General features: G+C 52.0%; 1 protein-coding gene across 2 annotated transcripts in view; it reads left to right on the top strand.

Annotated features, from left to right (window-relative positions):
- The window catches only part of Pka-R2 (cAMP-dependent protein kinase type II regulatory subunit), a 133,680-nt gene that overhangs the window by 55,939 nt on the left and 60,480 nt on the right, over positions 1–17,261 (top strand). The window contains exon 1 of one of the 2 annotated variants that reach the window (XM_089552728.1): positions 331–654. The exons of the other annotated variant lie outside the window; for it this stretch is intronic. Coding sequence (XP_089408854.1) covers positions 432–654 — 223 coding nt within the window. The 5' untranslated portion in view covers positions 331–431. Of the gene's footprint in view, positions 1–330; positions 655–17,261 lie in introns of those variants that run through there. 2 annotated transcript variants of the gene reach the window in all.

Raw genomic sequence — 17,261 nt, 5'->3', positions numbered from 1 at the left:
CCGTCAGGCCCGCCAGGGAAGAACGGAGAGAGTTTTTTTCCCGCGTCGGCAGTGGCGGGCGGATTCCCCGCTGGCTCGCTCGTCTCGCTTCGCCTCCGCTGCCGGCGGAGCTTGACGTAGCCTCTGGCGGACACACCTCTCGCCATCGGCTTGCAGTATGGTGTGGAGCTGCCGCAGAAGCAGTAGTAGCCACGTACGCCGTGACGTGCCGCCTCTCGCGACTCGAAAAGCGCGCTTCGGCGGAGCGCGCGACGCGCTGCTCGGCCGCTAGGTGGTGGGGGCTCGCGGCGACGTCGCCGGTGACGTCGGCGCGACGTCGCGTCGACGCCGCCGCCGCCGTGCACTCGCCGCGTGTCCAGAGCGGCGCGAAAGGGAAAAAAAAGCAGGGAAGCAGCGTCGGCGCCGTCGCGCTGCACAGTGGTGGTGGCAGCATGCGCCTGTTCGGCCGCAAGAGCCGTTCGTTCACGCTCCGCCCGGAGCCGGCGTCCGGGCGCGGCCCCGAGCTCAGTTCGGTGCCCGAGATCCGCGTCGAAGCCCCGCCCGCCGAGGATGAGGAGCCGCCGGCGACGTTCGTCGACCACCGACACCAGCAGCAGCGCGTCGAGGACCGTCAGCCGCCCAACGACTGCTACGACGACGGCGAGGACGGCGCAGGTATGGGTGAAAGCGGCGGTCAGGCGTGCGCGCGTGTGTGGTGACCCCCCTCTGCGTCCACCGTCGTCATCAGCGAAAGGACGAGGCCGACAAACCGGCTCCGTCCGAGCTTAGCGTGTGTGTGCGTGTGTGTGTATGTGTGCCTCGCGCGCATACCTGCCGAGCCGCCACTTCGGTCTGCCTCGATCGGCCGGCGGTAGTATGCGGTGTCCGTGTATGGGCGACCGCTCGCGTGGTGGCCCTATTTCGACGGCCACAGCAGTTTACAGTCGTACGCTTCAATGTGCCTGTCACTTTGCTCTTTTTGGGAGCACACCGTTAGACCGTTCTTTTACGCTTCGTGCAGCTGTTGGCATGTTCACTCCCTGTTAGGCAGGGGGGTGAACGACGTTCACGAAGGATTTTCGTGACCGCAAGCGCTTTAGTGCTCTCCCCGCTTCGACAAGCATCGCGACAGCTACAACCGGATCACGTGTCTGGCTCTTAGCGTCTGCTTTACAGACTGCGCTAGGGCGAGGATACTCAGAGAACCCTCGAACGTGTAGCATGAAGCGTCGATGTGAACCAGCGGCGCTTCATATGTGTGACGCCCGGGGCCCTGTATGGGTGTGAAGCTCGGGTTTTGTAGGGGGCGTCCTGACATCGCATATGGGAGCTGCTGTGGCGAGGGCGCAGACTCGCCTCTGTACGTCGCCGCTACAACTCTGCCTCATAGCCTGTCTCGCAAGTTTTATTTATTTTTTCTTTCTTTTCCGCCCTCCAGCGTGCTTTCTCGCCACGGCGAAAGCACCCTCCTTTCGGTTTCCCTTGCGGGTTGAGTCAGTCCTGTTAATTTCTCGTTTGCTTTTCCTTCCCCGACTCGGAGGCGTCCCACTTTCTTGCCCGCGCGCGCGCGCTGTCTCTCGAGGCGTGCGTCGACTCGGAGGAATCCTTGGCAGGCGGGGAGGCGGCGGCTGCAGCAGGTGGCGACTCCCGCGCTATGCGGCCGATTGCCTGCTTGTGCCCGTCCGCTGCGACCAGCGCAGATTAATCTTCCCCGGCGCGGCGTGCCATTGTTGAGACTGTCTCGCGTGCACGGGGGATCGAAGGGTGGGCTTGCTAGTTTAGTTTACACTTCAGCTTCGGCGTTGCTGCTTCCTCGGTGAAATGCTACGGCAGCGCAGACGCGTTAAAGGCGCGTATCTGTCTTTCGCCCCGAAGACTCCCATGCGTGTGTGTGTGTACGATATCTGCCCCCTAGACAGAATGAAAGAGAAGGAGAGCTCGTTGTACTTGCTCCGCCGCGCCAATCAAAGCAGGCCATCTATGCGTGCGTGCGTGCGTGCGTACGCCCGTGTCGTAGTCCCGTCGCAGCGTGTACGCGGAATATATCGGCCGCTTATACAGGAGGTCGGCTGTTCGATATCCTACTTGGCTGGGAACTTGACTGCTGCCTGCGCTTGGCTGGTCGGGGTGTCGCGCGTTGCAGGAGACGGGGGCAATGTGCGCGACGCGCACGTGTCTGACTGGGTGGGGACGTTAAGGTGCAGTAGTTAGGGCTCTCCCTCTCTCTTTCTCTCTCTCTCTGCCTTGTTTTTGTGTCACGCTCGTTGTACTTTTCCTCCATCGTTCATTAGCGACCGCTGAACGTTTGCGTACGGTGGAGCGCCGGGCGACTCGGGTTAGGTGACGTGTGGCGCCGGGTTGGTGACAGCCTTTGTGCGGCGGCGTTGACGAGGCGAGGCGCGCTGTCCCGTCTCCCGGTTTTTCTGTATGGAGCTTTTTCTTTCTTCCTTTCTTTCTTTCTTTCTTTCTTTCTTTCTTTCTTTCTTTCTTTCTTTCTTTCTTTCTTTCTTTCTTTCTTTCTTTCTTTCTTTCTTTCTTTCTTTCTTTCTTTCTTTCTTTCTTTCTTTCTTTCTTTCTTTCTTTCTTTCTTTCTTTCTCTCCGTTCGTCGCAATGTTAGCACGACAGATCTTCACCGAAGCGACGTAGTTTTAGTTGTTGGCCATCCGCTTCCTGCTTCCGAAAGGGCAGCTGATAACTGTCGGGCGCTTCAGTGGTCAAGTGACCACCTACCCCGCACCCGTTACGCTTAGGCACGGATGTAACCATTGCACTTTCGGCCTTTTGCCAAATGTCGCGGATAGATGACTCTACATTCGAGCCCGTGGTTCGCCTTGCGGCCACTGAGGTGCTAAACTCGTCGGCACGTCGTGACGAAGGAGCGAGTTAAGCTAACAAGGCCCGTCACTAGTACTGTACTGGTCTCTATCACTTGGTTTGTTGCGCAATCCCCCCCGTCCCCCTCCCTTTAAACGGGTCCGAGACCGACGGGCTGTGCGGACAGTCTTCGTATCTATGCCCAGCCGTTCTGAGGACCGACTCTGCGGACGGACTCTGCGGACAGTCCCTGCGGACAGACTCTGAGGACGGACTCTGTGGACGGACTCTGAGAACAGACTCTGAGGACGGACTCTGAGGACGGATACTGAGGACGGATACTGAGGACGGATACTGAGGACGGACTCTGAGAACAGACTCTGAGAACAGACTCTGAGAACAGACTCTGAGAACAGACTCTGAGAACAGACTCTGGAACAGACTCTGAGAACAGACTTTGAGAACAGACTCTGAGAACAGACTCTGAGAACAGACTCTGAGAACAGACTCTGAGGACAGTCGTAGTCGGTGCCCGCAGGCAGTGCTGACAGTAATTCTAGTCGATACCCGAATATCTGCGACCTCCATGTAGTCTGTGTTCACGGGCTCTGCGTACAGTCCTTGTCGAAGTCCGCCCGTTGTGCAGGTCGACTGTGTCCGTCTAGAGTCGGCGCGCGGCTGTGTCGGTGATAACTATCCGTATATAGCCAGCTTGCGCGCCGGCTCCAGTCCATCCTGGTATGGCCAGATCATTGCTCATGCGGATCGCGTCCTAACCGCGCGGGCGGAACTAGCCGGGCGCGCCGCCGTCCGTTCGGTTCGCCGCCTGCCGTGCTCGCGCAAGGCCTTGCGGGCGAGGACGGCGGCCTGTCTCTCTTGTCACGATCGTCACTTCTCGTAACCCGGCCGCGCATGTCGCGCGCGTGTCCGGGCAGCTGCAACTTGGCTGCCCAGCTGCCCCGACAGTTACACCCGAGCGGTCCATTTCGTTGAGTACGCTTGTATCTTTTTCCCCCGCGGGAAGTCTTCATCATTTGCTGCCACGTGTAACGGCCGGCGTACTACACCGAACAGCACGTATTTAGGCGTTATGGGAAGTCGGGTGAATTTGATTCGGATTCGTCGTTCAAACGGTGCAATAGACGATGGACAAGAGGCCGTCTGCGTACTGCACGGGGGCCTACATTCGGGAAGTGTTCACTAAGTGGACGCGTTATCTGTTTAGGTTTATGGGAGTCTAACCTCCCAAAGCGACTCAGGCTGTAAGGGGCGCCGTAGTGAAGGGCTCCGGAATAATTTCGACCACCTGGGGCTCTTTAACGTGCACTGACATTGCACAGCACACGGGCCTCTAGAATTGCGCCTCCATTGAAATTGGGCCGCCGCGGCCTGTATCGTACCCGCGTCTTCCGGGTCAGCAGCCGTGCGCCATAATCACTGAGCCACCGCGATTTGCTGAACTCAAACGTATACCCTGTGCCATGTTGCTCAGATCGCGTTTGTTGAGTATAGAAGCCCCCCCGCCCCCAAGTTTAAAATGGGATCCAGCCGTTTGTTTGTGCTCTCGAAGCCTTTGGTACAAATAACGTAGTATATTTATAGCTCTGGTCTTCTACATTATGTTTAATTTACGCTGCAGTTAATGATGAAGCGGCGAGTGCAATTACAGCCGAGATGACGCAAGAAGGAAGACGGGTCAGCTTTCGTCGCCTCCGCGTACGGGGCTATCAATCTGTCGGCGCGGACCTGTTATATATGCATGGGCGCGTGTCCACTTAGTGGCCACTTTCAGAATACGAGCCAGACGCTGCTTCTCCCGTTTTTGAAAAAAAAAAAAAAATTGAAAGTTGGTTTTTGAGGAAAGAAAAATGGCGCACTGTCTCCCACATCTCGGCGGACATCCCAACCGCGCCGTAAGGGAAGGGAGGAAGGTGGGAGTGAAAGAAGAAAGAGGTGCCGCAGCGGAGGTCTCCGGAATAATTTCGATCACCTGGGGATCTTTAACGTGCACTGACATCGCAAAGCACACAGGCGCCTCTTGCGTTTCGCCTCCATCGAAACACTGCCGACGCGGTCGGGTTCGAACCCGGGTACTTTGGCTCGGTAGACGAGCGCCCTAACCACTGAGCCACCGCGGCGGGTTCCCGTTTTTAGCCCTAATTTTATTCTGCGCCGTTTGAACGACGATTTCGGCGCACACTTCGCAGCGAAGCGCGTTCTGTCCTGATTGAACGAGGAGAAAGCGGCCAAGGGCGGCCACACTGACTCAGTTCCCTTCGTCTCATGCGAAGGCCTGGCTGCCGTAGTCGTGAGCGAGCCTCATATATGCGTAATGCCGTGCATTGACTTCGGCCCAGTTTTGTTTACTTTGGCTAGCGCGCTAAACATACTGCGTTATATTCTTAAAGGGGGACACGGAAATTAAAACTACTGTTGTTATTTTTGCATGGAATCTGACCAAATCTGGCGCATGCATGTAACTTCACGCGTATTTCAAAAGTGCATTTTAGTTTGGCTTATAAGTTATGTGAGATTAACGCCCCAAAGCGACTCAGGCTTTGAGGGACATCGTAGTGAAGGGCTCCGGAGATTTCGACCGCCTAGGGTTCTTTAATGTGCACTGACATCGCACAGTACACGGGCCTCTAGAATTTCGCCTCCACCGAAATTCGATCCCTTCTTGTTTATAGTCAGTGAGTAACTATAATTAGTACCCTCGTAAAGTTATCCCCGGTGCGTTAAGTAACTATGGTGAAACTGTGTGAGTTTTTTTTTTTTGTATTCACAAAGCCCTGTTCTGTGCAATATAAAGCTGTTAGTGTTAGAGTGTTAGTTCTTTATTTTTTTAGATCCCAGCGCACATATAAAGTGTCATGCATATTTACATGGAAACGTTTTTTTTTGCGCAAATAATTTTCAAGAAGTATTTCTCGTGTACAAGGAAAAACAGAGAGCTTTATTGCACTCCGGAACGTCTCGGCGTTCGTGGGAAACTTGAGCTCCGCCTCAGTTGTATGCCGCGGTGGCGTCAGTGGGTTAATGACCATGGATGCGGAATTTGTCATTCTCGGCTTCGCATTCTCCATAGATCCCTGGCAGTCCTCGTACCGCTCCTGGCGCAGTGGCGTGCTCTTCCGATCTCGCGACCAATCATTAACGACCAATCGTTAACTTAACTGCCACCTATCACGGTGCTCAGTTTACTCACAATCCGGCGGGCAGGTTGTGATGACGTCACAAAGTCACGTGACCTAGCTGATCCTCCTTGGATGTGCAATAGCAATCGCAGAAAAAGTGAGAAACTGAGAAAATTAGCCTTAAGGTTTGTTGCTTCGTTTGCCTCGTTTATAGCCTCGTTTTCTTTTCGATTTTGGTCAGAGAAATGTGGCGTTGCTATCATTGGGAGCCCTGATCGCTCCTCTTCACTGCCACACACAGTGATATTAAAATGGCGGTGCTGCATCACCGGAAAGCGGCAGAATCCGCGACGCGCTGGAACCATATATCAGTAGTGCGATTCGCACGGTTTTCGATCGACCGCGCATAAAGACAGCGTTTTCTTTTTCAAATTTTCTGCCGCATATTTCGCTGTATAATTGTTTGCCACGACAGACATGAAGACCCACGGATCACGAAACGGAAATTGAAATGAAAAATAAAAAATTATGACTAAATTAGCCATTCTATTTGCCGCGTTCCACCAAACTTGCATATCAAAGCCCCGGCTGGCCCAGGAAAGGGATTACTGGAGGTCAGTGGCTGAGGCCCGTGCCCTGCAGAGGACGGCGCCTGACATGCGAGCGCTATATATATAGCACAAAAAGATAAACGTACTGGGTTGCTAGAGGTCCTGAAAAAGGACAGGCTCTGTCCTAAACGCCGACTCCCAATAAATGTTTACCTAAATGAAGCGTTTCTCAATTTCTCAATTTCTATATATATATATATATATATATATATATATATATATATATATATATATCTATAGAACTTGCTTGGGCTCGGCTAGAAAAATACGCAAAAATATATAAAGACGTTTGTAGCTTAAACAGTTTAATAGCAACAATTTAATGAACAATTTAATGAAGGCCGAAATGTCATTAAGTTGTTCTAAGCTAAGATACCAACGTCTTCATGTATGTATATATATATATATATATATATATATATATATATATATATATATATATATATATATATATATATATATATATATATATAGGCTGGCCCTCCATGCGAAACGTCGTGCATTCAATCCTGTTTTTCAATTTGTGGTGACTTGATTTGATATTGATCAGTCAGCTCCCCCCCAAAAAATCGCTTTTGGTTTGGTTTATGGGGTTTAACGTCCCAAAGCGACTAAGGCTATGAGAAACGCCGTAGTGGAGGGCTCCGGAAATTTCGACCACCTGGGGTTCTTTAACGTGCACTGACATCGCACAGTACACGGGCCTCTAGAATTTCTCCTCCAAAGAAATTCCAGCCGCCGCGGCCGGGATCGAATCCGCGTCTTTTGGGTCAGCAGCCGAGCACCATAGCCACTGAGCCACCGCGGCGGCGAAAAAATCGCTTTTGATATATATATATATATAATATGCGAAATTGAGAAACGCTTCTTTTAAACAAACGTTTATTGGGAGTTGACGTTTCGGACAGAGCCTGCCCAATAAACGTCTGCTTAAAAGAAGCGTTTCTCAATTTCGCATATTATTTAAACTAGCAACCAAGTACGTTTACCTTATTGTGCTATATATATATATATATATATATATATATATATATATATATATATATATATACACACACCATGCCATATAGTCCTACGCTCAGCCTATTTGTCTTGGCTGCGTGCACTCAGCACTGGGCGTATACTTGCGTATTGCGCAATATACTGGAATGCACTGCGTAACCAGGATCAAGATTTTTTTCTTCTTACCGTCGTTCTTCTGTTCGGCGCATGCCGCGGCCGCTTATCAAGGAGCTATGGGTGGAGGAGGGCAATGAGAGGAAGGAGAATGTCCAATACAAGGCGCGCGCAGTGCACGCAATTCCCAGCGCTCCACTGCTCCTGACACTTGCGCGTACCCGTTTCATAGCCCCCGCTTGTCTAATCTCTTTCAACCTCCCCATGTAGATTTCGGACGTGGAACTCGGTACGCCTATCTTTCTTTGTTGTTTTCTTTTTTTTTCTTTCATTCTTTCTCTCGATAGTACAGCGGCTGCGTACTGCTGCGAAGTTCCGATCTCTTCGACGTCAGACGCAGTTTTTTTTTTACTTTGCGCTTTTTGATCTTCGGCGCGCGCGCGGAATTTTTCCGTGCTGAATGCGCCGCGCCTATGTATGAATGCGCCTGTGTATACGGCGCCGATTTATTTAGAAGCTGCTGGCATTTTGCGACTAGCTCGACGCGAACATCGTCTCTCGCTAACCGGCTTCGCTCTTACTATTTCTTTTTTTATTGTGCGGTTTACAGCGTTCAACATAATGCCGGCTATAGCTTTTTAACGGTGTAGGGCGTTCGTTTGCAGTTAAGGGTTTGCGAAAACGCGGGCAATGTCTTCGCAGTTTGTGTAGTCTATGTGTTTGTGCAGTTTGTGTAGTCTACCGCTCGCGGCGTGCCATTTGTGTTATCTTCGATGAGATTATGACGTCAGGAGCGCGCGTGGGGTGGACGCGTAGTGCTTTTAGAACCTGTTCGGGGAACCTGTGCCATGTAAAATTCTTTGCTTACGTTCAGTGACATACCGGCCCTTAAAAGACGACTCCGGTTTGGGTCGACAGATGGCGTTTGCGTATGACGGAGGATGCACAAAATGGCGATGCATTTTGCGCATGCGTGATGTCACTGCGAAGAACATCACCGAAGGCACGAGAGAAACGTACTACAGTCGAACTCGTTATAGCGAAGTGCTTTATAACGAAATAATGGATATAACGAACAAATGACAATTCATCTTGTAAGCTCGGCCAACACTGGCTATAACGAAGCTACGGCTATAGCGAAGTAACCTCCGGGCCCCTTCAATTTTGTTATACCGAGGTTCAACTGCATAAGCCCCTTCAGCGTCATCCGGGCCTCGACGGTGCGGGTGAATGAGCCGCAGCGAATGGGTGAACGAACACCGCACTTCCTCTTCTTGCGTGAGATTCGGGCCTTTGTCTTGCAGTGGGTGTTGTCAGGCTGATGGTGATGATGAAACTTTACTGCTCTTTTAGGACTTCCCTTTCGCTTACCTTTCCTTCGCATTTTTCTTTACCTTACTCCGGTCGTTTCCGGCATCCCTCAACTCCGTGCTGCAATGCTCATCACGAGTGGCCGGCGGCGCTGCGTGCTGTGTTCGTGCGCATTGTGTGGGCTGTGTTGCAAATGTCGTTGTTTGTGTAACCGCATAGTGCGTGCCGCTCGTTTGCCTGGCGGCGTGCCGAGCTTCCTACACGCCTGCCGAGGTCGAAAGCGGGGAACGCGTATGCGCGATAATGGCGCGAAAAAGAAATACTGTGCTCCTCCTCCGCGACCACGGGAGTCATCGTCATCGTCACTGGCCGAGCGCTGCAGAGGGAAAGCCGCGAAAACCGTGGCGTTCCCGGCGAAAACAAGGGATAACTGCGAACACCGTTGGGGGGGGAGGGGTGCTTTTGCTTCACTCTAAACAGATAGGAGCAAAAAGGGAATAAGCTGTCCACTAACGCCTACAGGGCAGTTTACTTCCTTTTTTTACTCCTTTATCGCAAAAGCCTTTAATGCCTCATCGTTGTCGACAGAAGGTTGTCAGCAGAAGGTTGTCAGCGGAGGTGTCACGCTTTTCTAGTCAGCCCAGAAAAAAAACAAAAAAACTTCGTGCACGATGGGATTGGAACCACCATCCTTCCGTTCCGTAGCAGAGCGTGCTAATGGCTACGCTATTCCCTGCCAACGCATATGTAGTTTTCCTTGTCTAAGACGCTGGAGAGTGTTTGGAGAAAGGCGTCGAATCAGACTGATGCGTCCCAAACGCCCTCCAGTGTCTCCAGCACTTAAGATTCACGAACAATTGTGTACTTAATTAACATATTAACCACACATCAGTGTCAGCAGCGACAACACCGCAGCACCGCAGCAACACAAGCAGCAACACCGCGCTTAAGGCTTTCGCCTCAAAGCACTTTAGGTCAACAAAGTGCCCCCCTGAATTTTTTCAGTTTAGCGTGGTGCAAAAAGCACAATTTATTGGTGGGTTGTGCGTTTGCATCCCTCCAAACAGAAACGAGTACCTTGCCTTGCCGTTAGGACGGGTTAGGTTATCATTAACCGGAGCGCTCTATATGGTGTGGTTATAACTGAATACATGCGCGGCACCGGTTACGGACATGCATGTAGCGTCTTACTTTTTTCCTATCGTTCCTTCGCACGCCACATTCGCCTCCCAATCGATGGTCCTAATGACTCCTGTTGCTTGCGTTCTCCGCCAGTGCCTTCAGCGGTTTTCACGCGTCGCTGACATCGCGTGTGTGCCAGGAAAGAGTGGCCGTTGGCCTCGCCGCGCGGTGTCTTGTGGGTGTTTTCTTCGGGGTGTGTGGTGTTTCTGTGCGCGTAGTCGTACGTAGTAAAGCGCGTCTAGCTGTTTGGCAAAGAAAAAAAGAAGATGCCCAGGCTTAGCTTGGTTAAGCCAAGAATGCGTTGCATATTGCGCGGTCTTTTTGCGCGAGGTATTGCTTGGCGGCACTCGATTTTTTCAGCAGCTTTTCCTCCGTGACGTATGGATGGATGGATGGAGCGCCCCCTTTGAAACGGAGCGGTGGCAACCGCCACCATGCTCAGCCGTTCTTTTTTTTTTTGTATTCTTTAAAGTGGTTTGGTGACGTCACGTCACCACGTGACGTCACGTCACGTGGTTTGGTGGCTGCCCGGCCGCGCCCAAGGGCTGAACTGAGTGATTGCAATATGCTACGCATAAAAAGACAAACCTGGACGCAAGGAAAAGAAGTTGCTTGCGGCTTTACGAAGGAAGTTTTAGTTTTTTTTTTTTTTTGAGGGACAGGAAGATGCAGTAAGTCTGTCTTACTCCCCAGTGGACACCTCAGCCGCGCCGTGAGGGAGAGATAAAGAATGGAGTGAAAGAAGCGAGAAAGAGGTGCTGTATGGTGGAGGGATCCGGAATAATTTCGACCAACTGCAGGGGTATACCTTTAACGTGTCCCGTCAACGCACGGAACGCGGCCGCCCCATTTTACGGAGACGCCCCTTTCCGTCGCCCGTTACTCCTGGGAGAGGGGAATTCCCTCTCTCGCTTTCAGGCTGTACGAAGCGACTCGGGCATTTAACCCGATAGCGTTAGGGAGCTCGTGTCACAGAAAATCCGGCGCCGTCGTCGGTGTCGTTGACCGTGAGCGAAATATCCGCGACAAATGCGCGCAGAAGCAACCTACGAGGCAGGCGCGGGCCACTTTGGTCACGTGGCCTTGTGGATTTGTTCATTCGCTGCTTAACGTTCACAGATCCCTGGGAGTCTTCGTACCCGTATCGGCCCAGTGGTGCATTGGTTAAGCGATGCGCCACGGCCCTGCGATGACAAGTGCTGCCACCGTGGGGCTCATTGTGAGACTCAGTTTGCTCTTCGCGAGCAACCATCTCGCGACCAGTCATTAATTTAACTGCTATTTAACTCCCTGGCAGCGCTACAACGCGCTGTCGTGTTCCACTCCTAAAGGCGAAGCTTAAGCGCCATTAATTAGCAGTTAATTAGTATTCAGTCATTAATCAGTGATTAGCCATTGATTGGTAATTTGCAATTGGTCATTAATTATGTGCTACGTAATCAAGTAGTGACGTCACCAGTGCCACAGAGGCAGCCAGAGTGGTGCGGAAAACGCTTTCGCCCCTACACACTTCAGACAGCCCCGCCGCGGTGGCCCAGTGGTTGCGGCGCTCGACTGCTGACCCCAAAGACGCGGGTTCGATCCCGGCCGCGGCGGCCGAATTTCGATGGAGGCGAAATTCTAGAGGCCCGTGTACTGTGCGATGTCAGTGCACGTTAAAGAACCCCAGGTGGTCGAAATTTCCGGAGACCTTCACTACGGCGTCCCTCATAGCCTAAGTTGCTTTGGGACGTTAAACCCCAATAAACCAATAAACCAAACACTTCAGACAGTCAATGTGCCCCCTGAATTTTTGTTTCAACATGGGGGTACTGACGTCCTCGCCTTAAAACGGACGCGAAGCCGTTGATGACGTTGCGTAGCTTGGGAACCTGTACGATGACGCAATAGATCGTGCGCGCTGCTCACCTGCTGACCGCCGCGATCGAGCCTCGTTTTATGTCGGATATGGGACGGAGCTCTCTTCTCCAGTGACGTCACTCGCGTCGGTATTTGCTTAAGGCTTAAGGCATTCGCAATTTGAGCGGGCCGAGCGAAGGAGAATGCGGCTGCCAAGGAACGAGAGGGTGTGTGCGGACAGGCTCCCTTCGTCGCCACCAACGTGATTGCGCCAGACGGCCGCACCCGCGAGAGTCGTGCCGAAGATGCTAAGCGGGAGCGGCTCGCCGCCACTTGTTCCTCTTATGAATGGTGAAATACTTTCTGTGTAGCTCCTTCGGCCGCTGCGCTTGGCATACACCCTCAACGGAGGGTTTTGAAACGCGTAAGCTCGCACGCAAATCGTGGCGGGTAGGGTCACTCAAAAAAAAAAAAAGTTTTGGTTTTTTGGTTTTGGTTTTATTGGTGTTTAACGTCCCAAAGCGACTCAGGCTATGAGCGACGCCGTAGTGGAGGGCTCCGGAAATTTCGACCACTTGGGGTTCCTTCTTTAACGTGTATTTTGTGGCGAGTGTAAAAACTTGCAAAATACGGCCCCGGCGGCCGTACTTCGGTGGAGGCGAAATACAAAAAGGCCCGTGTGCTGCGCGATGTCAGCTCACGTTAAAGAACCCCATGTGCTCGAAACCAATAGGAAGCACCTCCACTACGGCTTCCTTCATAGCGTAAGTGTGTAGCTTCGGGGTGATGTACTCCAGAATTTGCAGAAAGAGAGAGAGAGAAAGAGAGCTATTTGGCCAGCCGAATAGACCGAGCTTAAACCTCGGGGCAGGGCCCTAGGGTTCGGATGGTCAGCTTAGGTGCAGACTCCTGGCGGCATCCTCAGCCGGTCGGAGTGCTTACAACTTACTTTACTACTTACTTTACAACTTACTTTTTAATGGGATAGCATTTAGTTTTGGGATAGTTGTCATTCAGTTTCCTGCTTCTCCGTTAAAAAAAAATAACGACATTGTGGATGACGCCATAGGGTCACGTGTCCCCGATTGACCTATCAGAGAGCACCGAGAAATCCCGCACGAAATTGCGTCATTGGTTGAGAGAGGTCCGTGGGCTCTGCGCGTGCGCCTAAGTTTAAAATGTGAGAGCCCCGAAAATTTGGAAGTATAAGCCCATGTACCACAGAAAATGGATTTAGGTGGATTACGGGTCGGATGAGTATAATCCCACATGATAATCCAGTGGAAGGTACTGGAACAGTGTAGTAGCTGATGAGCCATACATACAATATAAGGGCAGTGGAACCGGTTCCAACTGATGTTCTGGCGGAAAAATTGCAACGACATTAGACACTCACAAGACATTGGAGAACATTAGACTAAATCCTTTTTCACTCATTAGACACCCATTGGACATTAAACATAATTAGACACTCATTAGGCGTTGGAGAACATTAGGCTAAATGCTTTTGCATTTTCTTCTCTGAGAATATGGTTAAGGGTGCCCCTAAGTGTGTCCTTCTCTACAGTGGTAGAGACACACCAATTTAAACCAGTGACTTGGGCGGAGCTTTTGCCGAAAAGTCTAGTCCTGTTTGCAAATTCGCACCACCACCATTATACTACAATGATGTGTGCAATGGCAGATGTAGTATATATCAGCCAAGATGACGTGGCGGAATAAAAAATTCAGGTGGCACTTTGACTGTCTAAAGTGCGTAGAGGCGAAAGCGTTTTCCGCACTTGAATCGCACCGTACAGGAAGGGAGGAAGTGGTAGTGAAAGAAGAAAGAGGGGCCGTAATGAAGAAAATGAAATTTGTATTTGAGGAAAGGAAATTACGCAGTAACTGTCTCTCACATATCTGATGGACATCCGTCATCCGTTTGATGACGTCAGCTGCGCTCGTCGATGAGTCACCCCAGGCGCTGGATGTAACGCCGGACGGACGGACGGCAGAATGAGCCATTAAAGGCTTTCGCCTTAATAACGACTCAGCTGCCGTCACGTATATAGGAGGTATTCACTGAGGCCGCGCTACCAGACGGCGCGAGCGTCGTCGCGGCAGGCGCGCCATGTTTGCGGTCGTTTCAGGCGAGCTCGCGCAGTGTCACGGTGCGCCGTGAGGTACCCGGCCTGAACTGTTAGTGATCCGTAACATATTTGTACGTTGTTGAATACGTCAGCGACCACTTATCTTTGTGGAGCGCGTATTGTGCATGAAGTTTGCAGCAGAATTCTTCTGCGCCGTGACATAACCGAGCTGCCTCAACTCGGCAGCAAAACTGGCTGGCTGCGCTGCACGCAAGAACGTACACAACTTGCAGCTTTTAATATCAGTTGATAACTGTCAGCTAGTCATGCAGGGCACATCGTGGATAAACAGCACGATTAATTACCGAAATTCCAGAACTGCCACCGCAGAAATTGATAATTCAAGCGCCTAGCTGTAGTCCGCGAACTGCTGACGCTTCTCAGACGTACGGTCTTTCAGCAGAAAGGCAAAACGTCATAGCTGCCTTATTTACCCGACAGAACAAATACTGCCATGCGCTCGCAGCACGAACGGCATACACAGCGAGAATGTTTTGCAGTTTTGATTGTAGCTACGTAGCGCTGCTCCGTATGCACAAGACCGTTTTCGCAGCAACGCAGTGTGCAGCCATTCCGCTAGATTCAGTTGTAACACGTCACTTTCAGCAGGTAGAGGTGACAAGTTAAGCTACAGCTAAGTGAACAGACCCTTCGAATTACTCACCTCTTCAAAAACGGCACTTCGGCCGTCGGCACCGCGGACGTCGGCACCCACAGCACGGCTCTTAGACTCACCCGCTTGTCAAGTAATTGCACCCTCTCATAGGTTTATATCCTTTAATTCCTTGGCCCGCCAGCAAACTTAAGCCGTGCACAAGGTGGGCCTCGATACCGGTGAATTCAACGCGCGGCGGCAGTCTTGTATACGTCGCACACCATGCCAGTGCCTCCGCATTCCTACGGGGGGGTCGACCTTTTCACAAAGTAGAACCTTCTGAGCGTGCCCGCTCTTTTCTGCTTCGCACAGTTCACGAAGTATTCACTCAGTCACGCGGCGGCACGGGTCGGACAGAAATTACGTGCGGCGAGACGCGAAATACACTCACATTTCACCCATCACCAGCTATTCAAACGCTGCGGCTGGCTGCGGCGGCCGCGCGACCACCAACATGGCGAATGCCGCGCCGGCCGCTAGCGCCCCTTGCGGATGACGTCATGTGAATACCTCCTATAGCCGTCACCTCCGCCCAATTCTTGGCTTGCCCCAACTTCAATCGGCGTGCTCCGAAGTGGACGCTGGAAGAATTCTTGCCGCGGAGTAGGAGCGCCGGAATATGCCTCGCGTTGCGTGCCGATCGTATCGGCGCCCTGCCATTTCCTACCACCACTTGCCGCGATTGCGCGAACAACAGGGCATATGGAGGGGGCACTTAGCGGCGCAAAGAGGAGCGGTGCGCATATCTGGAGTGGATACATAGAGCTCTGTCGCCTTCCGAACCTTCTCTCTTCTCTGCATCCGTGTGATGACGCGGAGGCCGACCTTAGAGGCCGAAGTTTGTTTTGGCAGATGTATGTCTCGCGGTGGCATTGCGCTGGCATTGTCGCTGGTCGTCACGTGTCGTGTGACCTGCGAGAATCTTTTTCCTGGAAGGAAACCCACGAATCGGGCGTGTCAGTGACTCGCGCACCGGAAAAGAGCAGGGGACCGCGTGTGGCCCATGGATCGACTCATACAAAGTAGCGGTTAATTGTAACGGTTAATTGTAGCGGTTAGGTGTAACGTTAAGAGATCGGAAGCGGGAGGAGGGGGTGAGGAAAAAAAACGCGGGTTAATGACATCATAGTGGAAATCAGGAGGAAGAAATGGGCTTGGGCAGGGCATGCAATGCGAAGGCAAGATAGCCGCTGGCCCTTGAGGCTAGCGGAGTGGATTCCAAGGGAAGGCAAGCGTAGCATGGGTCAGCAGAAAATTAGGTGGGCGGATGATATTAAGAAATTATGCGGGGACACGATGGCCGCAACTGGCAAAGGACAGGGTTAATTGGAGAGACGTGGGAGAGGCTTTTGCCCTGCAGTGGGAGTTGTCAGGCTGATGATGATGATGAAAAACGTTCTCTCTGCCGGGCATCTTCAGAAGTCGCCCGCCGGGAGGTCTTTTTGTCAACTGTGAATGGACGAACACCTTTAACCGCGTCGTTTCTGGCGGGATATTAACGGCACGCTTAAGCGGAGCTGGCGAAAGAAAAAAAATACCGACGATTACGTTACTTCCTAATGCGAAATTTGAGCGCAGCAAATAAGCTGTTTCACCTTTTCGATAGTGAGTCAACCCCAGCTGCGGAGTTGGTTTCAGGGACAACGCCGCCGATGCCGACACAAACAATATGATACCCTCGCTTCCGCAGCGCTAAGAACCAGGTCTAGCCGTGGGAAGGTGGTCACGTATTCGTCGACGTGCCGGGGCCTACGTGAAATAACCGGCGCGTCGGCAACTGAAGAGCACCCTATCCGCCACACAAGAACAGGGGGGGGGGGGGGGGGACCCTTTCCTCCTCTTTCTGCATGGCGGCGACGGTGTTCTATGCAGTCACGTTATCTTGACTCTCTAGCGGCGTCAGCGGCATCCAGCGGTATCAGTCGGTCGCTGCTAGCGCTGGGGGGATGAAAGGGGGGCGGAGCTGGTTACGAGGCCGACGACGACGCGAAACCCAGGAACGGACGCCAAAGAGCTGCGCTCTAAAAAAGTTTGACGTCACGTAGTCCGCATTGAATGGGAGTGCTTCTTCACTCTAAACAGAAAGGAATAAAGAGGGAGTAAACTGTCCTCTAGCACACTCCCTATTACAAAGTGGAGTATGCTAGAGGAGCGCGCTTACTCTATTTTTCCACCGATGTACGCTAATTCCAGTTTAAAGTATGCCTGCGTATTTGTATGACTGGGTATTGCAAATGCCAATGCGGATGGTTCCAGAACGAAGAAAAGAAAAGCGAGTGTTACCAATTACGCAGTTGACCAGTGCGGGTCTTGGAAATTGGTTTTGGGGGAAGGAAGTGACGCAGTAACTGTCTCACATATTTCGGTGTTTCTTTTGCTTCCAATCTTTCTCGCATATTTTTGTTCTTTGTCTCAATTTAGGTGTGTACCAAAGGACGCGAGAACGCGTCTCGCCAGAACCATCTGATGTTTGCTTCGTGGGTA

Source organism: Amblyomma mixtum, chromosome 7 (genome assembly GCF_055824585.1).
Source record: "Amblyomma mixtum isolate Tamu chromosome 7, ASM5582458v1, whole genome shotgun sequence".
Taxonomy (NCBI): domain Eukaryota; kingdom Metazoa; phylum Arthropoda; class Arachnida; order Ixodida; family Ixodidae; genus Amblyomma; species Amblyomma mixtum.
This window is presented reverse-complemented; position numbering and strand designations above follow the sequence as displayed.